This window comes from Colletotrichum paranaense (genome assembly GCF_030867605.1).
Source record: "Colletotrichum paranaense strain IMI 384185 chromosome Unknown Scaffold_1.1, whole genome shotgun sequence".
In the NCBI taxonomy this organism is placed as follows: Eukaryota; Fungi; Ascomycota; class Sordariomycetes; order Glomerellales; family Glomerellaceae; genus Colletotrichum; species Colletotrichum paranaense.
The window spans coordinates 3,988,440-4,012,279 of record NW_026848959.1 but is presented as its reverse complement, the minus strand read 5'-3'; the positions used below and the strand labels follow the sequence as shown (position 1 = coordinate 4,012,279).

At 52.9% G+C, this 23,840-nt stretch overlaps 6 protein-coding genes across 6 annotated transcripts; 3 read left to right on the top strand and 3 right to left on the bottom strand.

The window, feature by feature from the left end:
* Positions 1–1,182: 1,182 nt before the first annotated feature.
* On the bottom strand, positions 1,183–2,004 carry CPAR01_01391 (uncharacterized protein; the record flags this gene model as incomplete). Its single annotated transcript, XM_060485680.1, has 1 exon — positions 1,183–2,004. One exon carries the CDS (start codon positions 2,002–2,004, stop codon positions 1,183–1,185), a length of 822 nt encoding a protein of 273 aa, XP_060356537.1.
* A 1,542-nt stretch (positions 2,005–3,546) lies between these two features.
* CPAR01_01390 (uncharacterized protein) lies at positions 3,547–3,811 on the top strand (the record flags this gene model as incomplete). The annotated part of the gene is made up of 2 exons (XM_060485679.1): positions 3,547–3,633; positions 3,716–3,811. The coding sequence occupies 2 exons, from the start codon at positions 3,547–3,549 to the stop codon at positions 3,809–3,811; spliced, it is 183 nt and encodes a 60-aa protein (XP_060356536.1).
* A 1,325-nt stretch (positions 3,812–5,136) lies between these two features.
* On the bottom strand, positions 5,137–6,397 carry CPAR01_01389 (isochorismatase; the record flags this gene model as incomplete). The annotated part of the gene is made up of 3 exons (XM_060485678.1): positions 5,137–5,193; positions 5,334–5,873; positions 6,113–6,397. The coding sequence occupies 3 exons, from the start codon at positions 6,395–6,397 to the stop codon at positions 5,137–5,139; spliced, it is 882 nt and encodes a 293-aa protein (XP_060356535.1).
* Positions 6,398–7,982: 1,585 nt separating this feature from the next.
* CPAR01_01388 (alcohol dehydrogenase GroES-like domain-containing protein) lies at positions 7,983–9,180 on the top strand (the record flags this gene model as incomplete). The annotated part of the gene is made up of 2 exons (XM_060485677.1): positions 7,983–8,179; positions 8,250–9,180. The coding sequence occupies 2 exons, from the start codon at positions 7,983–7,985 to the stop codon at positions 9,178–9,180; spliced, it is 1,128 nt and encodes a 375-aa protein (XP_060356534.1).
* A 911-nt stretch (positions 9,181–10,091) lies between these two features.
* Positions 10,092–10,883, top strand: CPAR01_01387 (uncharacterized protein; the record flags this gene model as incomplete). Its single annotated transcript, XM_060485676.1, has 3 exons — positions 10,092–10,356; positions 10,430–10,544; positions 10,607–10,883. 3 exons carry the CDS (start codon positions 10,092–10,094, stop codon positions 10,881–10,883), a joined length of 657 nt encoding a protein of 218 aa, XP_060356533.1.
* Positions 10,884–18,094: 7,211 nt separating this feature from the next.
* On the bottom strand, positions 18,095–19,241 carry CPAR01_01386 (methyltransferase domain-containing protein; the record flags this gene model as incomplete). The annotated part of the gene is made up of 5 exons (XM_060485675.1): positions 18,095–18,656; positions 18,715–18,786; positions 18,854–18,993; positions 19,054–19,147; positions 19,228–19,241. The coding sequence occupies 5 exons, from the start codon at positions 19,239–19,241 to the stop codon at positions 18,095–18,097; spliced, it is 882 nt and encodes a 293-aa protein (XP_060356532.1).
* Positions 19,242–23,840: the final 4,599 nt, after the last annotated feature.

The window sequence follows — 23,840 nt, the reverse complement described above, 5'->3', positions numbered from 1 at the left end:
CCGTGCTTAGGCAAGCAGGGATTGGCCACCCAGGTATGCGACCCAGGTTTCTGTTAGTCCGTGAACCTGCAACATGGGAGGCAAAATAGGAGAGGCCCGGTGAGTAAATTCGAAGAGTCGAGGGTTGCTGAAGATGGCTTATCTTGGCCGACGAATCTGAACGATAAGATAGACCAGGATTGAGGGGATTAGAAAGACTGCAATTGGTTGTTGGAGACCAGTGTGTCCGCTATGGGGCCGAGTCTAGCTGCCGTAGAGCCGAAAGCATGAGAAGACGAGAGATTGATGATGATCTTGAATGGCTTCCATGCGGGCTAGAGTCTAGCGCAACAGATGAAGTTTGGGGTCTCCAGATGGGGGAGACACAAGTGACAGAGTTGACGAGCGCCCGGGTCCGAAGTCTGGAGATAGGAGGTGCCCGTCAGATCTTATCGTACTTGCTTTCGATCGACACTTGAGGGCAGCAGGAAGTATCCGTAGGAAGAGACCGAAACATCAATAGCCGGCATGATAGGTACCCATGCATAGTACTCCGTATGGCGTAGCGAGTCGTGACCACTGGCAGTGACAGCAAGTTATGACTTGTGAGCGGTGACTGGTGAGATGCATCGCGAAAAAGGGAAGGGCCGCCCACAACTTCCCGGCCCAGGGTTCGTGCCCACAAAGCTTGTCTTTTTGCAAAGGGAAGGCGTGGCTTGGCAATGTGACACTAGCCACATATCTTGTGGCGGTGCACAGCCAGCATCGGTCCTTCCAGAATCCAAGATGAATAACATCCCTTCCAACAACATAACATTTATGTTCTCAGTCTCAACTCCCTCATGTTCAACATTCCGACATAATGAGCCATTCGGTCCGCTTACCTCACCCGATGAACGATGATTGCGTTCGCAGCAAAGCAGGTGCTGGCAGAGCCGTGGCCCGGCCCGTATTCATAGACATGAGAGAACGCCCGTCTGTCAACTGATCTCTTTACATTCCACCAGACCCCAGGTTTTGAACGGGCTGCTTCAGCGCCATGCTTGAGAGGCTTTGGGAATCTCGCAACATCTTGATCATTCCCCGCTCAGATTGTCTCGATGCCGGCCATGGCGTACATTGTACCTCGATGGTCTCCAGCCCCTTTCGAGCTTGCATTGGTGCGATTACGCCGCCTTCTGGAGAAGGCATTTGACGAATTCTCTACGCAACTATTCCGTATCCTGACTGCCAACACGAGAATAGCTGACGCTCGGCACGCGTTTCGGCCCCAGGACAATAAACAATCGACAGCGCGAGGATTTGGGTCATGTAGCGTCGGATGAACCACTGGCACCTTGTATTCAAGTCGTTACCCCGTTGAACACATCGGTCTCGAATGTTACGCAGTACACACAACTCCCATCCTGCAAACGGCACGACGTGGGGTGACACCAACCAAGCAACCCAACCACAGACGGACATGTCTGGCTCTGGTTGGTATTCGTGCGGATACATGGAACACGGCGTGGTCACCGACCGTTGACACTGGTGCAGCGGATCCCGACAGCCGTCAAGGCTCCTTGCTGGCAGCAGAAGCAACACTTCTGCGCACACAAGTTTGGAAAAGATCAAGTCGAGGCTACAGATGCCTACTACGACGGGCTGTCCTACAATTTCGTCGTCCTGAAACCATGGGGATGCAGGGGAGTGAGACTTCACTCTATCGTCCGATAACACCATTCGGGCGCTCCCTTCAGACCTCTTGTGGGATTCAGACTTTTCCAACAACGTCGTCCAAGCTTCTGCCGCTAAACCTCTTCTCACCGACACGGATAACTGCCAAGGAAAGCTGTTGGGGGCATCTTTCGTCGTCCTGACGCTCACAGCGCTGGGCCCCCACTGTTTGCGGTCGGGTCGTTCGTTGCATGGACTCGAGAATCGAACGCACGCCAAAAATCTCGACAACAACGTTTGACAAAGAAGATTCAGCGGCCTCCCGTCAGCCACTGCGTGATTTAAACGGCGGTTGGACCAAGATTGCATCGTGAACACGAGGGAGAGCCACGCTGCGTTGCTGCCCACCAAACCCCACGATCCCGCTCAGAGTTTGAATTACCAGAATGCAATCTCATCAGAGGTCTCAGCAGCAAGCCATGGCGAACCTTGTTTATCATCGTCTAATGTCCGACGCGATTAACACACCAGGAAAAAGCATGGACGACACTTTTTCAAACATTTGCTTTTTGGCTGCAGTAAGGCTGGGCACCTTCGACGGTAACGGCCGTTTGTTTGCACTCTACAATCGTACCATATGCTCGAGTCGGTCATCAACCTTTACTTGCGTCTTGGTGCCTCTCAGCCACAGTTTCTATTCTTGTCCCACACGTCGCCTCCCCGAGCTCGCCGGCTGTAACTCCCGCGCCTCAGTTTCTTCGTCAGAATCTTCGTATGCCTCAGCTCCCCACCACAACAGCGCCAAACCTCCCCTGTCCTAGTCCCGCGCCTTCAGCTCGAGCTAATGGCACAGACAATGTTTCCCAGATTCCCAGCATTCTCGGTCCCTGCCGACCACTAGCCACTTTGTAGAACTCGTTCGTGACAACATTGCCAGTAGCGTTTGCTTCCCTTCACAAGGTCTCGGCCAAAGCGATTGAATGTCGCCGGTCCAGTAGACCATCATCCGCAAGGTACAACCCCTCCTCTTTCTGTTCGCGCCCTACGTCCCCCGGCAATAGCCCTGGCCTAGTAGATCTTGATCCATCAGACTCGATTTCGTTTGTACACTTGGCAGTTCACCCCCGGTCAATTTCTCCTCTGTAGAACGGAACACCTGCCATCTCCTCCTCCGCCAGAATGAAAGGCAAAGGTTACCACGGCTGCTACAAGACCGATGACACGAGGCATCGTGTATCCGACTGTCAAATTTCAAGCTGCCGTGTCTTAGTGATGCACATGAATCTCGCCCAGATGATGGATCGTGATTCGAGGGGAATTGCCAGGCACGTGTCGTCTGTATCTCTCCCTTCCATCTATCATTGCTTTCCAGAATCGGCCGGCCCCCGTAAAGCACTCCACCCCCCCCCCCCCGGAAGCACCCCTGGGCTTCCAGATGACTGCGACGGGCGGGAGATGGCATTGACTAACGGCCGGAGCAAGAAGCTGCAAGGCGTGGCGCGGACTAACGCCATCACCCTTGGGCTTCTGATGGGAGCAGAATGCTCGTGTGCGAAAGTACGTCTTGTTTTGTTTGTCCATATTAAATAGCATTCCTCCCGCCCTGTCATCACCCAGGACTCGACCCCACTGCATTCCGTGAGATACCTGGTTTGTAACTGAGCTTCATAAAGAAGTCTCTTGGCCTCTTTTCCGCTTTCCCGCCCTCTTTACTCGTTCCTCACTTGTTTCCTCCCTGTGTCCCCTTTGCTACCTTTTCAACCTCTATCGCTGCCTTCAACAAAGCGACGATCTGGGTTCCCAATTTCATCAGATATCTCGGTCAAAGTCAAAAGTCACCGACAAAACATCCACAACAAACAAACACCAACCCGGCCAGCTCTTCCTGTCTATTACATCCAAACGGAAAAAATGCAGTTTCCCGCGGTGTTCTCCATGGTTCTCGCCGTCGCCTCTCTCGGCGCCTTCGTCCAGGCTCGCCCGTCTCCCTGTCCCGATGTTCGTCGTCTCCATCCTCCATCCAACCCCTCCGGTGCCCACCGCAATATCACTAAGAGATTCTGACTTTTTTCATATATAGTGGAAGCGAGATGACATCCTCAACGGCAAGGCCAGCCCTGAGATTTGCTGCTCATACGGCGTCTGCAAGGGCGACGTCGTCGTCATGAGCGGTTGAAGGAGCAGAGAAGAATCATTTCCCATCAGAAAGCTCAGGTGCAAAACCCAAGCTCACGCAATAACGACTACTCCGCAACACGCAATAGGCGCGCCCGAAAAAAAACATCGTCAAAGCGTTCATTCAACGTTAACACGACGACGATGAAAAGGCCCTGCCTGCTCCCCCCACCACCACCCAACACAACACCCCTACCTATCATACAAAGCCAGACAGTCGACTAGAAAAAGGACGACATGCACATATCGGCATTTACATATGGGCCCCCATCCTCCCAAACAACAAGTCAGATAGATACGCGGCGATTTTACGGGCGCAACCTAGGGTTTCCCACAAATTGGAGCCCTTGCTTTTTTCTTGTAGGAACCAGGGATTAGCAGACTTCCTATTCGGGATTGGACGACGGACACCGACCACAGGAGATGCAGATGCACGCAGCACATCCACCACACTTTCGGTGTGGCCATGCCGCATCTTTCGTCGGGTATCTTGACGTGCTTGAGGATATTCCTCTTCCTCTCTTTTGGACGAATGGGAAGGGTCGGTCGGAGTTCCGCTGCCCCCTCCTCACCCTCACCCTCTCGGCTTTCAAGAAGATGTTTCTTGGGTGGTCGGGCAGCGGAGTGAGACGGCTGCACCGGGCTTACACTAGACACGACTTGATGATTCTTCTGCTAGTTGTTAGGTCATCTTATCGAGAGTGAGCTGTCAAGACATGAGAAAGTCAAAGATCGACCTCGCGGGAAAAAGAAACCCACTTAGAGAGTATCCAAGAAATTAAAATAAAGCCTACTATGAAATCATACAGAATTTGTCATGGTCTTGATAGATCACACCATCATCAATCACATGCTCAAAGCCAAAAGTAAAGACACTATGAAATTCAGACTTATTTTCAGAAACGGGATACGGGTCCACGAGATGCAAGAAAATGCATGTTTGTTGCTGACTGGGGCGCCTCTCGGAGACATTCCCTCTTCTCTCTCTTCGCTCACGCTTCGCTCACTTTCCCCCCTCCACGTTGCGCGTCCATTGGCCACTGTCTCGTATCGCGAACATCGGTCCATCAGGTAGCTTAGCTTCTGTTTGCACGATAAGCGTCCCGCATATTCGGTACGAGAAAAGGCCGTCTAGCGGGTGTTCCAACCTCAACCTCACGAGACAGACCGCATTCGTCGATTTTCCACGAGTTCGTTTGCCAACCTTGAAGGTTGAGCCCCATCGTACGTTTCTTTTTGCTTGACTCAGTGATCTTGATCTCACACTCAACCACATAACCTCACCTTGACATCACCAGACGTGCATGGTGAGCTAATGCCAATGCTTCAAGAGGCTGTTCCGGCGAGAAATGTCTCTGTCGAGACGACGAACCCGTATGAGCCCTACGGCAAGGCTTAGTGAGCTGTTCATTCACTTTCCGTCCCAGCCGTGCCCGCAATCACAAAGAAATCCACGACCATGACCAAAGTGGGGGAACGAGAGGGTATAGACCAGAGAAGAAGAGGGCAAAGCGAAAACTCACAGAAATATTGTAAAGGCACACCTCGGGAGCCCCAGGCGTCCCGGTCCCGCAACAGTCCTCAATCAAGATGCAATCCCACCCGGCATTATACGCATCCGTCAGCGTGCCGAGAACGCACTGGTCGGTGTTGACCCCAGCGAAGAGCAGCGTTCGTATCCCTCCTGCTCCCCTTCCATCACCGGTCCCGGAGGCAGCCTCCTCACCATCTTTATCATCCTTCCGAGTCCGCTCTAGATACTTCCGAAGCGGCTGCTCCGGGCTCCACATCCCCGACATCCTATTCTTGTCGCACCGCACGTCCTCCTGCGGGCGGAGGCTGCTCCGCTTCAGCGGCTCGTAAATGTCGGCGTTCCACTCGCCCGCGACGAGGCAGCGGCCCCTGCCGCCGCCGAGATCTGCACCGAGGCCGAGGCGGGCGACGGTGCCCTTGTCGTTGGTCGCCTCCTCGCCCAGGATGAGCGATCGCGAGAAGCCACGTTGGACGCTGGCGGGCATTCGCGCCAGGTCGTCGTCGGTCAGGCCCCAATTTAGCCAAATTACCTGCAATGGCAAAAAAGTGAGCTACGATACGTCGCTTGTTTAACCGCCACCACCCCGGCAAAAGTTCCCGTCCCCCAATCCCCTTCCAGGCATCTAATCCCCGCGTGCCCCTCATCTCTTTAATGTCTAGCGACTTCTGCTCCTGTCCCTCCGGTAAGACGGGCGGTAACGTCTGCCGGATGCCCCGAACGTCCGAACAGGGCGGGGGAGAGTAGCACAGAATGGGTTCAAGGCCGTACCTGAATACCTAATTCGCGGCATTTCTCAACAGCCCTTTTGGTCTGCTCCACCGCAGCAAGCCCGGCCGGGTGGTCTCGACAGCTGGGGTGCAAGAAATAGTTTTGCATATCGACAACCACGAGCGCCGTGCTGTGGGGGTTCACCGAAACCGACGTCCCCGCTGGTCCTTGGCTGGTGCCGACCTTCCAAGCCGGCGACCGGCCCCGGGTGAGATCATAGGTTCGCGACGGTCTATCGTAGTGCCACTCGTCGCCCGGCGGGCCAAAGTTCAAGTCTGGGCGCATGACAAAGGCGCGAAAAGGGTCCGAACTTTTTCCTCGGATATTCTAGTCCCGACGGCGGCGGGTATAGCTCACTTCTTGCCCCGATTGCGGGTAATGTATGGCCTGGAGCGATTGGATGGGTGCAAAAGTCACTGAGTGTGTGTGTAGGTTGAAGAAGAAAGGTCGGATTGCTCTCATGCAGTACCAAGAAGTCGGTAGATAAGAAATCCCGCAGAGCACACACAAAGCAGCAATGGACTGCAGCGCTTCTATCGGATGGAGGTTTCAACAAGCCTGGTCTGTCTATCAATTCTTCGGGAAGATGTGCGTCGGCGCGGCTATCGTCCGACCCCGCGGCCAACAAGAGTTGCCCGGTCTACTGCAGGACGAGAAACAGACACAGTCTCACATGTCAACATCATGAGGTTCTGACTGCATCAGTATACAAGGCAGCAAATTTCCAAATATCTAATTAGCTTTCGGGACCGCGTCTGGGCGTGATGAGACGGTGAAACTTCAAAAGACTTCCCCATGAAGGCGCATCTCGAAAAGGGAGGTATAGGACCGAGGCACGATGCTCACTGCTACCTAAGGCGTCTGCCGCATGCGACTCCCCGGTAATTAAGGCGAAGTTCGAATGGGGGTAAATCGGGGCCGACCTCCAAAATGTTTGGAGACTAGATGAGATAGGAAGGGAGGGGAGGGGGTTCGAGTTTCCGTGGAGCTAATAAAGGATCTTGCGTCGGCCACAGTCGCGATTCGTGGAGCGTCATGGTCCTCAGCAAGCGACAATACGACGGCAAGGGAAAGGCGATGGTCAACCATAAGCCGTAAAGATGCGGAAACCCAACGAAGTCCCCTGGTTCGGATACCACGTGAACGCAAAAGAAAAAATCCCCGTGGCGCGTGTGTTGAGATGGTTGCCCCTCCCGGCGTGCCTGGACCTGGAAAAACGCGAGGCGTGCCGCTTCGTTGTATCCGTAAAGAGACTATATGAGAGAAAGCGTAGTTTGCCAGTGAGCTTGTCGCGGGGAATGGTATATGTCGGGTACGGATCGTCATTGTGATTGGAGCGGAAAGTCGCAAAGAGGGTGAATCGGTCTTACAGCGACCGAACGATTCCCACAACGCGGCAGCGCCCCACCCCTGCCAACAAGCTTCGACCCTGCGTGACGTTTCGACGTGGGGAACTGGGGTCAAACTATTCGCCTTGGGCGACGAGGGGTGATGAGGGGCTGGATTCGAATAATTGTTGACCAAAGGGCCGACGAAGCTGCTGGATTGTTGGCCGGCCCAGAAAAATAAAAACAAAAAATCCACGAGTAGCTCCAAGGTATATATCCAGCCGGGCGACTGTCCGGTCGTGTGTCGTTCTGCTCCAAGCTGCTCTACTCTTCCTCCTCTCTGTCCGCTTCGTCTGTTCTGTTCGTCCATACGCTCGACTCAGGTTCTCGCCGTTGCTGTCGCTGTCAGTCGTCTCGTCAATCTTGCACCCACGTTTCATACCCCGCCGACAGATCACATTATTACCTGGCAAGAGAGACACTCTTCTGGACCATTCTTTCATACCACTCTTCGCACACACAGAGACAGCCCAGCTTTCACAATGTCCCCTTCAGCTGTTGATCCTCCCGCCTCGGTCGGCTCCGTTAAGGTGTCCAAGGCCAACATTGGTGTCTACACCAACCCCGCACACGACCTGTGGATCAACGAGGCCGAGCCCAAGTTGGAGGCCGTTCAGGCCGGCGAGGGACTGCAGCATGGCGAAGTCACGGTAGCCATCAGAAGCACCGGCATTTGCGGGTAAGGATTTTCGTGCCAGACAAAAGTGCCCCCCTTAAGGTACAAGGACGAGACTAACGGAGAGATACAGATCCGACGTTCACTTCTGGAAGCACGGATGCATCGGACCCATGATTGTCGATGGCGACCACATTCTCGGCCACGAGTCCGCCGGTGAGATTCTCGCCGTCCACCCCAGCGTCACCCACCTCAAGGTTGGTGACAGAGTCGCCGTCGAGCCGAATGTCATCTGCAACTCCTGCGAGCCTTGTTTGACCGGTCGTTACAACGGTTGCGAGAAGGTCCAGTTCCTGTCCACCCCGCCGGTGCCTGGTCTGCTGCGACGATACGTGAACCACCCTGCCGTCTGGTGCCACAAGATCGGTAACATGTCATATGAGAACGGTGCCATGCTGGAGCCCCTAAGTGTCGCTCTTGCCGGTATGCAGCGTGCCGGTGTGCGCCTTGGCGACCCGGTCCTCGTCTGCGGTGCAGGCCCTATTGGTCTCATCACCCTTCTCTGCGCCAAGGCTGCCGGTGCCTGCCCGCTGGTAGTTACGGATATCGACGATGGACGTCTGGCTTTCGCCAAGGAGCTGGTGCCCACAGCCATCACCCATAAGGTCGGTCGTGGAACCGCCGAGGAGGAGGCCAAGCGCATCGTTGAGTCCTTTGGAGGTGTTGAGCCGGCCGTTGTCATGGAGTGCACTGGTGTGGAGAGCAGCATTGCTTCGGCTGTTTGGGCCTGCAAGTTTGGTGGAAAGGTTTTCATCATTGGTGTTGGACGCAACGAGATCAGCTTCCCTTTCATGCGCGCTAGCGTTCGCGAGGTCGACATCCAGCTGCAGTACCGCTACTGCAACACCTGGCCCAGAGCCATCCGTTTGGTGGAGAGTGGTGTTGTTGACCTCAGCAAGTTGGTGACACACAAGTTCAAGCTCGAAGATGCCCTCGGCGCCTTCGAGGCGGCTAAGGACCCCAAGTCAGGCGCTATTAAGGTCATGATCCAGAGCTTGGACTAAACCAAGCCTGATGGTTAGACGACACGATTGATTTTTTGGGCATAATATGGCGGTGCTGGCGATTTGGTGTCATGGATGGGTTTTTGACTATACTTTAGAGATATGTTCCCAATGAATTCGTATGACAATATGAAGCTTCCATTAGATTGATGATGCTTGTTTGTAGGCAGAGATGTGGACTGTTGGTGGGGGTTTTGGTGTTGGTGTTAAGAGTGAGGCGATGGGGATGACAGGATTTGAGCATTGTAAGGCAGTGACAAACTGCTGCCATACAAGGTAACTTAACCTCGATATGGGGCAGATAAGAATGCAAGAGGTATCCATTCATGGGAGAACCCATTCTGCCCCAGCACCTGCCGGTGAACCTTTTGTCACTCAATGGATCTCACCAGTGAACTGTGCCTGCCTGCACCTGTGAGCTGCCCTGCCACGCCTGCCCGCACTGAAAAGAGCCCCCACTTCCCTTCAAGAGATCAATTTTGTGATTGGTTAGATCTCAAAGCGGCATAGTCCGCTGGGCCGACGGGTGCCAGTGCCTCTTTCCCCTGGGAGCAAGGGAAAAAAGGTACCTATTCCTTGTACCTGACCTTAGCAATTGACATTTTTCATAAGCAGGAAAAGAGAAGAGCGCACGGGCCATCGCTCCTCCGGCTCGCAACAACAGCACAAGCGAAATCTTCCGAGAGGTCGGGCAGACTCTGGCAAGAGAGACAGAGAGAGCTCTTTTTTTCACTTTACGCAAAAAACATCACTCACCACCACCCCCTTCCCATCAATTGGCAGCCAACGAAGCTCCTTCGACCCCGGAGCCGCCCACATCGACGCACCCCGATCCGAGATCCAGATACCCCGATTTTTAATCCGTCGACCTCCTCTCTCTCTTCCACAACCACCCAACCCCCCGGTCCAAGATGTCTTCCGCCCTCGCCCGCCCGCTCATGCGGACCACCGCTCGCACCCTCCCTTCCCGCGTCGCCGCTCGCTTCGAGTCAACCACCACCAAGAAGGCCACCGAGTCCGCAAAGGATGCTGCCGGCAAGGCCAGCGAGTACTCGGCCAAGGCTGCCCAGGGCCTGAGCCGCGCCGCCAGCGCCGCCGGCCCCGCTCTGTCTGGTGCTGTCAACGCCCTCGGCAAGGTCGGCGGTCGCACTGGCAAGGTCATCAACTTCATTGAGAGTATGTTTCAATCCGGTCACGAGAGCATCTCTATGAGCAGAGGCGCAATTGAGCGCGCACCCTTGACTTCAAGGGCCAATTGCTGACGGATGTCCGACTACAGAGCAGGTTCCCTGGGTTGTCTACTACTCCCGCGTCACTCTTGAGCTGTCCAAGATTGTCTTCCACGGCCAGAAGATGGCTCCTCCGTAAGTTTACAGCACCAGAGCGAAGCGTCTTGTCCGCCCAGCTTCTGACGAAAGAAATACAGCCCCGTCAGCACCTTCCAGTCCTACTTCCAGCGGGCCCTCGGCGCCGTCAAGAACCCCAACGCCCTCCTGAGCTCCGCCTCCTCAGCCGCCAGCTCCGCTGCCAACACCGCCGCCGCTGCGAAGCCCGCCACCATCGCCTCCCGCATTAACACCGCGACCGTGGCCACCGGTGCCGTTGTCGCTGCTGAGTGCCTCGGTTTCTTTACTGTCGGCGAGATGCTCGGCCGCTTCAAGCTCGTTGGATACCACGGCGAGACCCACGCCGCTGCCCACTAAATGGAGAAAGAACCTTTTGGACTTTGCTCCCTACCGCCTCGTACCGATTCGAAACGACGACGTGAAGGAGGATAAGTTTGTTTCCCAGGTTATTAATTCAAACTGCATCTAAAGAAAAAGAGCACAAATGGTGGCTTCGGGTTATAGAAACTGGTAGGAAAGGGGGTGTTTTTATTTTGGAACCAAATGACATGAATGCTCGATGCCCGTGGTAGAGATTCATGTTATCCAGTGGCACAGCTCCCTACCGGTCGAGATTCCCTTGACCGTTCACGGGAGCTGATGTATTGGGAGAGCAGCAAAGAGAGAATCAGTCTCGGGGGCCTTGGATCCGGCCACCGCGTACGCGTTTTCTCAACAGGCCACCTTATTATTTCCTTATGTAGACTCTGTACATCACACACGTCAACCGCAGCCCACCCATGCTGCGAAACCTGCCTCCTGCAGGTAAATAACAGGAAACCTATTGAACCAAAATGGCGCTCGGTGTAATCACGTTCGTAAGAGTGTATCAGATTGAAAGCAGAGGGTGGATCTGATACTTTGCATTAGCAGGAGCCTTGACCTTGAGACGTGACCAGCACTCTGACTGGTTTGATGAGAATGAGATTATCCCTTTGCCTGTCCTTTCTCCCTCTCTGCTGTAACTCTCTTCAGTTCGAGAGATCATATTCGACGATGAAGGTTGTTCCTTACTGGGAACGGACTGGCAAGTTCAATGTTGCAGCGGACCCTGCCATCTTCTCATTCAGCCCTTTTGATGTTACTATAGATAGGCAGCCGAAGCTGTGACGTATTGAGATCAGGTATACATTTTTATGCTCAACGACCCTCGATGACAGCCCGGAGCTGCGTCACAACGTCACTATCAACTGAGCTGCTCGCCCTAGCCAAATTCAGGAGAGTTTAGCCGTTCTACTTCCCGCGTATTCGTCCTGACGGCCCAAATTTTCAATCCATCACTCGAAAAGCATGCAAGGCTATGACGCTAGAATACTGACGGGGGTTATGTAGCTAAGAGTGATGAGATTGTGGTCTTCATCGTCAATCGATATTCACCCTGACTAAGATTAATAACACAGAGCTCTTCCCTACCTGTCGTCTATTATTATTTCCTTCGCTACCGGCTCCGGTAGGACGTTGCGGTGATTCATCTCACTTCTTAGTGAAGAGGAGATGAATTCCTCTCGACATGGAAGGCACCTGCCTCCTCTCCTTCCCTAAACCGACGTACCTACCTACTTAAGGGGTCTATTCACCGTTGCCGTCACCAGCACAGCAGCGACCGTCTAGGTCTGTGAGGTCAGGTCAAGCTGTGTGCGGAGGTGGTAGAGTTGGTTAATATAAAAACAAATACTCCAATGAAGTCAGAGTCCAGGTTGACCGAGGGGTGCGCTGTTCGAATTTGGGCAGAGGCGTGATTATAAGGTCAGTATTCCCCCTCCTCCCTTTCCTATCGTTTTTTGCCCTTACACTATGAACCTTTGCCTACATAAGGTTGTATCCTTCCTTTTGTCTTATGAATTAAGTACAGTTCACTCTGACATGGAGTTATCAAAAGTAGAAATCACGCGGCAGCCATCTACTGCGAATCCAAGCAAATATGCGATTGGAGAGATCTAATACTTAACGGCCAGATGGGCGAATCTCGTACTTCAAGGGATCTCCTCATTCTGCCTGGTAGTGGTTGGTAAGGTAGATTCCCCCAGAGAAAAGCTTTCTTCCCACTATCTCATGCTACTTCCACTATTCTTAATCACCAGCAATGAGCATCCGACAGGCAGATGAGTATCAGAGGTATGACTTCAGGTCATGTCGTTGAACAGACACAGATAGCTCTATCAAATGTTTCGCTCATGGAAATACAGCCAGCCGTCCCAGCAGTTAAGAATCGGATCCGTCAACAGCGAGAGACCGTCAAATCATCGTCGCCGAGCCTGATGCATACTATCAAAAAGTCTCACGTTACACAACCCGAAAGCCAACTTCTCTTCCATTTCCCTTACCAGTCTGCCCGAGAATCCGATCACCGGTCAAAACGCAAAGACCTTACCTCCTTCCCCAACCACCAATCATCTCGTACTCATGCTGTCTTGGCGGGGAAGGCCTTCTCGTTGCCCCTTGGCCTCTCAGACAGGTAGTCAGGTAGAATGGGAGGTTCTCCTGTTCTCTCCATCGAACCCAGCCCCCTCTGCTCAGGCTTGATCAGATTTCGGTCTACGATACCTGAGATATATAAGCAGTGATTCAACATCACTTCATTCAAACTGTACGCCGCACACTTACCGAGAACCCCGTTCGAGGCCCGTACCGTTTGCCACATGATCCCGTATTCGCACTCACGAACAGACCCCGGATCCCTCTCATCAAACACATACCGCTACCACTGTTTAAACGCCTCAATCTTGCATAGTGGCGTATATTGACATTCTTTCTGGACCGACACCCCCTTTGTGCACTCCCCCCCACTCCCCCTATCTACTACACACTTGACACTTGGCGGCCGCGGCGGCGTAGCATAGAAGGATCAAGGTGCCAACCAACAACTATCCGGGCAAAAACGTTCCCCAGGGTATATAGTTTTGCCAGGAAGAGAATCCCACGAGTTAGCCTTACGGAACCCAAATGTTTGGGGACTTTGGCCCCCCCCCCCCCATGTTTGGGCCCCTTTTACCATTCCCTCGGGTCGGGGTGGAAGAAAGGAACAAACCGTTTTCATGACCCCTGAACATTGCCGAAAAAGGTAAATGGTCCTCTCTCTGGGGGAGGTGTTGATGGTGGTCAGCGAAGATCTGAGAGAACCTAAGCCGGTAAGGTTTATTACATTCTTTGGGGCCTAGGAATTTTGCAAACGAATATCTGGTTTGCCAAGTCTTCCTGGCCGGTCTTCTTTTCTGTTGATTGATGGCCTATACAATTTTTTGTTTGGAGAGAGTCATGACAGTAGCAGGCGTTCTCGCCGGTACTTAGACCTGATGAATCATCCCGTAGTAATCATGTGGCCTTGGTATCCGTGATGTATATGCTCTTTTTCGTAGGAATGATGTTGGATCATTATCTCTCCTCATCTTTTATACGGCCTAGTCAACCTCGCTTTTACGCAAAGATGGAGGGGAAGCTTGGAAAGAGAATATATCAATATTGAAATTGTATCTATACCTTCGTCACTCGTTGCAAGGATCCTCGAGTGACGACCGTACATATCTGTAGTCAACCAAGTTCTCGGCAACGAATCTCGCAAATAATAGGTCACCCTATAGCCTCATCACGATGACAGAATACCCGATATGGCCCAACCAAGTCCCGAAAATGAGAAACCAGAGGCGGCAAGCTCAAGAGTAGTCGTCTTGGTTTTACTAGTCCTCGCCGAGAGAGTCGGTCTTCATTGCAGCAAATTTCATCGAGAGTGATTCTAATCTCGCAACAGAGTCTCGGAACAAGAAACATAAAAGGTTCTACCCCTAGTGAAAATACCTTAGCTGAAGGAGCCAAGACAGAAAATTTCCAGACAAGATTCCAATACCAAAATTTCCCTAGATCCAATGCAACGGATATCCCCCATCCCTCGCAGGCGGTAAAGAACGAAGGACCAGGAACAGGAACCCAACAAAAGACACACCGCCGTATCATGCACGACCACATCATTCGAGATCATTCGGTTCAAAAGCACCTCCAAAGCCAAAGAAATGTCTCGCCCCCCTCCTCCTCAAAAGAAACACGTATGACAGTCCCCCGGTACCGCTTCCGCCGTCTCCGAACTCAAACCACTCCCGTTGGAACCTCCCTGGCAGTCGGCCAACGCCCGCCCGCCCGCTCGCCCGCCCTTCATGCATAACACTCCCTCCCTCTCCATATGCCCTTGGCAGCATGGGAGATTTCGCGTCCCAGGTAATCGCATCCGCGATCCTACGAAAGGAATACCCGAGACAATAGAACCATAACACACCATAGCCTGTAGTGCCTCATCCTCTCCACCGTCACCTTTCACCTACCTCTATGATCCTGCAGAGCCAGTTGTTCCCGCATGAGACGAGAAAGGTAGATCCCAGGCTCTGGGCTCCAGCGTGGCATGGCCTCGCTGGAGGCGGCCCCTCATCACTCATCACCAACCCCCCCGGGCCGAGGCCGAGGCCGAGAATCGAGACCTAGACCGGCCTCGAGTTTGGTTGGGCAATGGTGCAGCTTCTTGTAGAGAGGCAAATAGAAAACCAAAAAGAAACACAAAGGGCGGTGATGGACTGGTAGGAGTGGGAAGCTTGATACATGTTTCCACAATCTTGCAGCCTACATGTGTCTTTTTTATCCCTCTTGCTCCTCTTCTTTACGCACCTCTTGATGTGTAGGATTGGGCAGAAAAAAACTAGCTCAATGCCCTTTTGCCTTTTTTACCCGAACCACTCATCTCGAGATCCGTGTTCCCGGGTCCGGGCATCGGACGTTCGATGGGTGCCTAGATACATCAGAAGAGGGGGGGGGGGGGGCAAGGTCCCAAAAAGGGAGGGGCAGTAGTGATAAGTATAAAGAAGTGTGAGTGTGTGCTCGCATGCATATGAGATATAAGTGTGTGTGTGTGTGTGTGTGTGTGTGTGTGTGTGTGTGTGTGTGTGTGTGTGTGGAGAGCGAAGAGAAGGCAGAGAGAGGTTTGAGGAGGGGCGCAAGGCTGGGTGTAGAGTACATCGTACTTCGTAGCGTATCATAAGGAGAACCGCCAATCCAGCCAACATGTGGACTGCAGGCTCGGGGCGGCGGGATTTCTCTCCGTCATGCAAGTCGTACGTCGAGGGTACATGTAGTTTGCTGGCTTGATGCGGGTCGGGGCGTTGGTTGGCAGCCTTAACGGAGAGGGAACGTTTGCCTAGCTTCACCTCGGGGAAAGAGCGTGTGCTGTCTCCCGGTGCAAGTGAGATCATCCAGAAAAAAGAGCCAAGCCGGAGACAAGCAAACTAAAAAGAATCAACGATCTTGAGCTACTGTAAACGGCCCATGCAGGACATAGGATACTATCAGCAAGGGATCCGTACCTCATCAACGTATCAACGTGGTCGATCACCAGATGAAGGCACAGCCCTTAGTGCCTCCTCGACTGCAACGTGTCGCCATGGGACAACAGCATTAGGCAGCCGAAAAGAAGGTTGGCTCGCAGCATGAGACCCATCGCACGACGCTCAGGTTCCCCGTCTCATTGACCATCGGTGTGCCGTCTCCTACATACGTTGCCTTGAGAAGGGTTCATTGCTTTGCTGTTCGAATGCTGGCAGACACAGCGAAGTTCCTATCCTGGCCTTCGCACTATGCAGCTGTTGCCCAACCTGGCAGGGCTCAACGAAGGACTGTAACGTTGTCAGTGCAATATCCCATTGGCGGGACGGGGAAGCGGGAGCAAGAGCAACCAACAGACCAACAATAGATGGGGGCAACAGGGGTAACCGAATGATGTGGATGGGCATGCGGGAGCCATGTAAACCAGCATGATGATGTGGAGATGGGTAAGGGAACAATATCTAGCTGTCGACCAATCTTGGCTCTATTATCGTGTCTGGTGCATTTGATTTTGTCGAGCTCTGAAGGAATGTAGAAGGGAAATGACAAACCCTCCTGGCCGCATAACGTTTGCTAACGACCGTTGGCACCTTCCACTTCCACTCAATCTGTGATTCGCGACATAGACGATTCGTTAAGGGTAGGACCGGGAGCGTGCTTCGACTTTTTCTTGAGTCGCCATCGAAGCTGGCCGGGTCGCCTCACCTGTAGCTGAACTCTGAAAGGGCTGCTCTTGTGGTTCTTGATTTGGGTTATCGTCCATCATAACCAGAATCTATTTATATGTATTTACCATAACAAGGTAGGTAGAGGGGGAAAAAATAGCGGCCGCACATATCAGCCCCTGCGCTGCGGACGTGACAGCCATCCCGATTAACATTGGTCATGCCTAAAGACATGACGTGCAATACTCCGCTGGCCGACATGCCCGTACTGGCCACTCTTCTCATCGCGCCCTCTTGCAATCCCGAGGAGCGTGCATAATAAATTTCAACGCCCCAAGCCTGAGTCTGCTTCATGCCGAAAGAGAGCAGAGTACGCACTATGCAAAAAAAAACACGGCCCAACTGCAATGCTGCCAAGCCCGCGCCGCCATCAACTTTTGGTTAAACCCGGCCCATTTTCTTCCCCGCCGATGAATCCGTACACAAAAAGAATACGATGTAGTGACAAGAGAGGCGTGGCGACTGTGACTATGTGCTGGTTGGCAACAATATTGTTTGCGCTCGTGTGCTACCTTGGACTTGACTTTGTAGCTCAGAGATAGAGCGTATGCTAGGGAAGGCCAAGGGGGGTAAAAAATAAGGGGCCACTCCGCGGAGCATCGATCTCGGTCTCTGACTGCCGAGCCTGCGAAACATAAAGAAAGATAGAAGGAGACAGCGCGGCAAAAAATGTCCAAGGAGACCAAAATAGCGTAAAGAGAAAAGCAGAACTTGATTGCCTGTTTTGATGCATTCTTCGTCGTGTCGATATACGCCTGGCCAGAATAAAGCGGGAGAGCTTGCCGAATCGAGTGGTAGGCGGTACTCTACAAGGGCGTCCGAAACTTCGAGCAGAGCAAGACGATGAAGCCCGTAAGACGAATTGAAGTAGCTGGCGGTCTAAAGCTCCTGATCTTGCCACGATCGATCCGCGCTTGGCCGGGCGAGGACTGGAAGCCTATCTTGGTAAGGGAGAAGAAGGAGGGAAAGCAAACATGCAGAACTCCCACCACGTACAGTAGAAAAGGACAATGGAGAAGCTATTCAACTAAACGTCGCATGAGTAGCAGCAACGACGCTTGCTTGTTGACAGGACGGCACCAGAGCGACTGAGTCGCACGTCTGACGTTCAAGTAGACGAAGAGTGATGGTACAGGAGACAAATCGCTCCGACGTTCCGCTTGAGCTGTCTTGCTTGGCGATAGGGTGTCGAATGTTACTAGCTTGCCTCGTCCCGTTCTGGATATGAGTATGCGACGGGAGGGTGACGGCAGGAAACTCGCCAGCAGTCTGTCCCCGTCCTGTAAGACGTGACGTAACCCTCGGCAGTCTGAGTGACCACTTTTGAATCATTGGGTTTGCGTTGGAATTGGCCTCCTTGCCGTCCAAACAAACCTACGTCCGGCAATCAGTACTCTGCATCTCAAAAAGCTGGGAGCTACCAGACGGTAGTCTGCAGGCGGTAACTTACATTCTGCAGTAGGCATGAACATTGAGTCGACAGATTTCCTTCTTGAGATCATCCACCAGTCTGTCCACTTCATGTTTTGGCCAGCGTTCCACCTGAATAAAGGGCGCAAGTGTGAGGCCTTCCAAGCAGTGCGTAAGGCCGAGGTTGAACCATCTACCCAGCTCTTCTTCCATCGGGTTCTGGCTCCACGGGTTCGTTGGTAGCCTAATCATCTTCTCGGTAATGTCTGTGAAGCCTGCAGCATGGAGCTCCTTTTTTGTGTCGATTATATCGATGGGTTGCCCGTACCTGTGCATCGCACGCCGCAAGTTCTCACCCCAAAAGACGAGAGGCGAATCAGACGCGAGAGTGTTGTCGTCGCTACGAGGAATCCATTCGATTTCCACCTGTTCAATGTAACCTCCGGGCTTGATGTGCCTGAATGACTTCCTGTACAGGTCTGGCCAATCTCTTATGGAACCAAGCAGCATCTGAATATGAACCAGATCGAAGGTTTGTTCCGGAGCTGGCAGTGGCGCCTCCACGTCGGCTCGCTCGAACCTTACACACGTAGGGATCCTACAAAACGATGAGCTTTCGCTACGAAGAGCGGTAGAAAAGGAGATGCACAACATACAGCTTGGGCTGGATGAGAGAAAGATCGAGCCCCAAGACCTGAGCCTTTTGATCTTCGTTTCTATATAGCTTACTATGGTGTGATAGTGTCAGCAAGTCTAGGTTCTAGCAGTCGGCGCACGGAGGGTGGATAATCTTACTCGCCCACGTCGATCGCCCAAATGCCAGTGCCCGTCCCGAGGTCAAGAACATGGGATTTGGCGGGCAGAGGCACTTCCCAAAGGCCTCCTCTTGCCTTGGTTATCAGATGGTGGAAGATGTCTAGCCTGTCTTTCTCGAGCTTCGCAATGAGTTAGCATGGGGAAAGATTCATCGCAGCGAGGAATCATAGGTAACCTACCTCGTCCACAGGAAAAAGATACCGCCCGCGTCCAAATGAGCCATACTGGCGGCCATGCTCAGTGTAGTCAGGGTACTCGGTACCAACAGTCCCACTGTAGATGGCACGTTAGCGCTGTATCCTGATAGTGTCCAGAGCAGCAATGGGACCGTCGTGTTTGGCATCATGACATACCCGTTTTGTGACATTGTTACCATGCGAAAGGCAACCTGAAACGAAATTATTTGCCGACGGTGGTTGATTTCTAGTTTCTCTCCGGGACTTGCATCAACAGGTGACGGGCGATGCGCGTAAAAGCAGCAAGTAGACCTATCACCAACATCCAAAAACCAAGAGAGTGCTGCTATCTTTGAGCTTCTTGCAATACTGCCGGCGTTTCGTCTCGTCGCGGTACAGTGATGAGGCTGGCTTTTGCAAGTTAGTAAATTTACGATGAAGCTCGCGTCCGCGTGAAGAAGAGATGGATCATGGGCTGATAGGCAAGGTGGGAAGTGAAGCTGGTGACTTTGAAACATGAAAAGGGGATTGGACCTGGAGAAGTGGAATCGAGCAGCGGGCAATTTAAAGTGTGCGTGCAGTAGTAAGTCTTGAATGGGAAACGAAACGAAATGATGGTCGCAGTGCAGGCGACTGCAAGTCGATGGGAGCACACACTGATGGCATCCAGGGAATAACACAGTCAGTACGACTGCCTTTTATGGAGAAATGTGACCTGAGCAGAAGCCCCGTCTCATGTCATGAGGGTTGGTACCGGGAATGAGGGAAACGACAGACGGCCAAATGTAACAGACGCCAGTCGGAAAAGGGGGTAAAGGCAATGAAGGAGGCTGTGATCAAGCCAGAGTCTTCTTCCTGCATCTGAGCTGGGCGACTCCTACCAGCTTCTTGTATTTTCAAGAGAATTGCGTTGATACGTAGGTAGCCAGGCGCCTCTCTTGCTCAAGACCGACGCCATCACACACACACGGCGTTGTTCACCACAACAATAACGCACATGAGACACTCTCTTCGACCAGGCCACGCTTGCACTTGCACTTGCGTCGACCAACACATACCCGCGAGCGCGCGCCTACATCCGATCGAACGCATCCTTCTGCATTTGGGTGATTATGGTCCCTTCGGTGTACAATAACCTTGCTGGCGCGACACTCCAACTTAATGCCCAGCCAACACCACGACTGGCGATGATGGGTTCAAAAAAAGAGTGGGAGAGAGAGGAAGAGCTGCGGAACAGCTTTTGCCCTCCATAGCGGTATGGATGGTGAAAATGACATGGGTCGAGGTGCAGTAGGTTAGGGCAGAGGAGAGGGCCGAATGCTGGGCCTTGACAGCGTACCAGTACATGTACCTGCATGTAAACGGTCGCAGCATCAGCCTGCCCGAAGCTGGGGGTGTAAGGGAATTGTGCAGAATGCATGTCTGCAACTGTGTCTGTTTGTGGAGAGGTAGGCTCATCTTGTCCACGTACCCAGTCCTAGGTTTCTTGTTGATATGCTGCGGAAGGGGAGGGCTAGATAGGGAATGAGGCAGAGGCATTCTTCAACGACTGAAATGTCATTGAAGTTCATAACGTGGATACAAAAAGCGGCGGTTATCCAAAGGCAGGCAGGCAAGTTGAACAGGTGACATGTGGTCGGGTTGGGCCAGAGAACAGGTGTGACGACGAAAGGAAAGCAGACAGCGATTGACGTACATGTTTGGGACGTCGAGCGAGGTTTCTTCCACGACCGCTTAGGACGTCGAGCGAGTCAATTGATGTCGCACAACGAGTTGGAGAGGTTGTACAGACCGGGTCCAGTGCTGCGGTATTCGGCGTCTTTCTCGTCGTGTGCAGATTGGCCAGGAAATCGATAGGTTGCGAAACGACGAGAGGCGTCGCAGAAGGCGAGAAGCCGTTGGTTGGGTCGGGCTGGGTTGGGGTTGGAGTTTCAGAGCGACCTCGACTTTCTGCGTCGATATCTTGGCGAGGAGATGGGCCGACTTGGAAATTATAAGGTAAACGACGTGATAAACCTAGCCAAAATGAGAAGAGGTCGAGGCGATGGCTGAAGCTGTCCAGCCAACTTGAGATGCAAGGACACTGATAATAGGGCGATAAAATTGGCCAAGATTCGCGGTCAAGGCGCAGATCGAAGGCCGAGGGCTGAGGTTTCGAAGTGTGGTTCTGGTTGTGGTCGTGGGCGAGGACGCTGCAGGGTGACGAGATGTGATGCAAGTCGACACGGGCGAGACGAGCTTCAAGCCTCCGTTGGGCAGATTGGGTCAGGTCGGGTTCGTTTTGGCGACGGGCGGGAGCGGGAGCAGCAGCAGCGATCTGATGGGATGGGATGTATGGAGTAAAAGAAAGGGAATATGTAATCCAGCAGAAAGGCAAGGGAGGTAGGGATGCTTGCTCTTCTCTGTAGTTGTATAGAGGGCAGAACCGCTGGGGCAAGCAAGGAACTCCTGACTAGGTGACCTGACGACGAGGAAAGGTGGTGAACCACGGTGGGTGAGGTACAAATAGCCGGTCGTGTGGGCTACAATCGTACTGCGGCAGATATGCCTTTACGTCTCTCCACGACGTTGTGAGGGGGGACCCTGGACTGGACTCGATCAAGTGAACAAGCGAGAACGGAGTGATGCAGATGGAGAGAAAGACAGCTTCTCCGTTAGTGTCTCCTAGTTATGGCTAGCTGGCTCGCTGGAAGTCCCGGGTGTTGGTGCTTGTCTTTCTGTGCTTTGGCCCTAGAACATTTCTAGAGAACAAGTGGTGGCGTGTGTGTATGTGTGTGTATGTGTGTGTATGCGTGTGTACGTGCACCGGCAAGTGTGAGGTGTAATTGTAGTATCCGTATGCAAGGTCAACGCGGGTATCTGAAGGCTTTGAAAGTCAACGTCGACAAGTACTTGTTGGTGGGGGAGTCGCGTCAAGCAAGTCTAGCTTTAGAGTGGGTGGACCGGCGGACAAACGGTGGCGGCGCCTACGACGCTTTCTGTGAGGTCTGTGGGTGGGAGAGGTGTGAAATGCAGACAGAGCAGGGACTTTCGGATTGAAGGCTAGGCTGCCGGATGCTATTGAATATCGGCTCTTGAGAAGAGAAATGTCGCAAGGTAATCGTGGACTAGAGTTTGCTCTCCGCTTCCCGTAGCTCGGGGGATCGTCCGCTGTTAAGTAGAATTAGTGGGTTTCTTCATCGTCATCTTCTTCTTCTGTTTCTGCCTTTTCCACAGACACCTCTCTCCTTGTCCTCGCGCAAGTGTGTTCTGCCCCTCCCTGTTCCTGGCGCTGGTGCTGGCGCATGCAGTTCCCATGGTTGCTGTGGGATTTTGGGTTGATGCCACCCCTGCCTGGAAACTTGAGGACGCCCGATGTGATGGAGCTGGAGCTGGAGCTGGGACGGGACCTATAACTGGAGATGATGACTTGTAACGTGAAGGCGGGAAAACGCTGACGGACAGCGGGCTGGTGTAATTGCGCTTCCAGGGTCAGTTTCTTCTGCGGATTTCCAGAGCCTTGCCCGTGTCATTGTCGTTGGTCTGTCCGTGGTTCGTCGCCCATCGAAAGGCCTAGCTTTCCACTCGTCCCACTCCATCTGTCTCCATTTCACCATGTCACTTTTTCCCTTGAGAAAAGCACCCCAGGCTCTTCCAATCCCAGCCCGCCATGGATCATGACACTTGGATAAAAGCACGGAAAATGCGGAAAGGGGGCTTGTCTCCTACCTTGAAAGCAATCTTAACCCTGAGCAGGGCCTCCGCGTAATATAGTAGATGAAGAAGATATCGAGAAGCCAGTTCGGACCAGCTCGAAGATGGGCAAGGTATCCGTACTCCGTAGGTCAGGTGTGCGAGGAATGCAAACCGAGTCCGTGTTCCTCAGCTAGCCGGGGTGTTGCACAGATATTCAGCGCCGTGATAGGTGGCTAGAGGGAGCAAAATCAAGCTGGCAGAAGACGACTTGCAGCGGGAGATGGGAATGCAAGACAAAGCGCCTGATGGACCGCAACTTTTCAGAAACGGCAAGTTCGATGTGAGGTAGTCTGTCCGTACCACGCGGTATGCAGGCTCAATTGGTTGAGAAAGCGAGGTGAGGCAAGGTGGAGGATTATGAGATGGATGTCAGGTAAGGAGGTTAGGTGAACGAAGACAAGTCAAGGAAGGCGAGGCGTTGGGGTCTGTGCTCCAACGAAGGCGATGGAAAATAAAGGGGAAAGAGGTGGTGGGTGATGGAGGAAGGTAGCACACACGATGTGGAAGCACGGAAGGTGCGAAAGGAAAACTTGGAACCCTCCTTCTGGATCATCCCGTCCTAAAGTATCTTCCATACCTTGTACTCAGCTCCAATGTTTAAGTCTCTCTTTCCTCTAAATCTTCTTGTTCACTCCGCCTCTTCGTCTTGCCTAAGGTACCTAAGGTAAGGTACGGATTCCCAACCTTACAGACTTTGACTGACTAAGGTACTGACGACTGACGACTGTCAACTACCTAGTCTCTTTGTGTCCTGTCGACTTTTCTACCTCTTCTACCGCGGTCAATAACTACCAAGTTGTCAACAACCCTCGGGGTTTCATGGCTTAGTTCACTTTCAAGCGTTGCCTTGAGTTGTGTGTCTCACTGCCTCTACCCTTCTTTCGTGCTCTTCACCGACTCTGTTCTTTCTTCTGCTCTCACTCCCGGTCTCTCCTCTTCCCATCCCACGTTGCCATTACCCATCTTTCCTTCCGTTCCATAACATGCCCCTCAAGTTTCCTGCCCTACCTATACTTAGCTTTTCGCAACCCTAGTCCAACACAAAGAAATAGTAC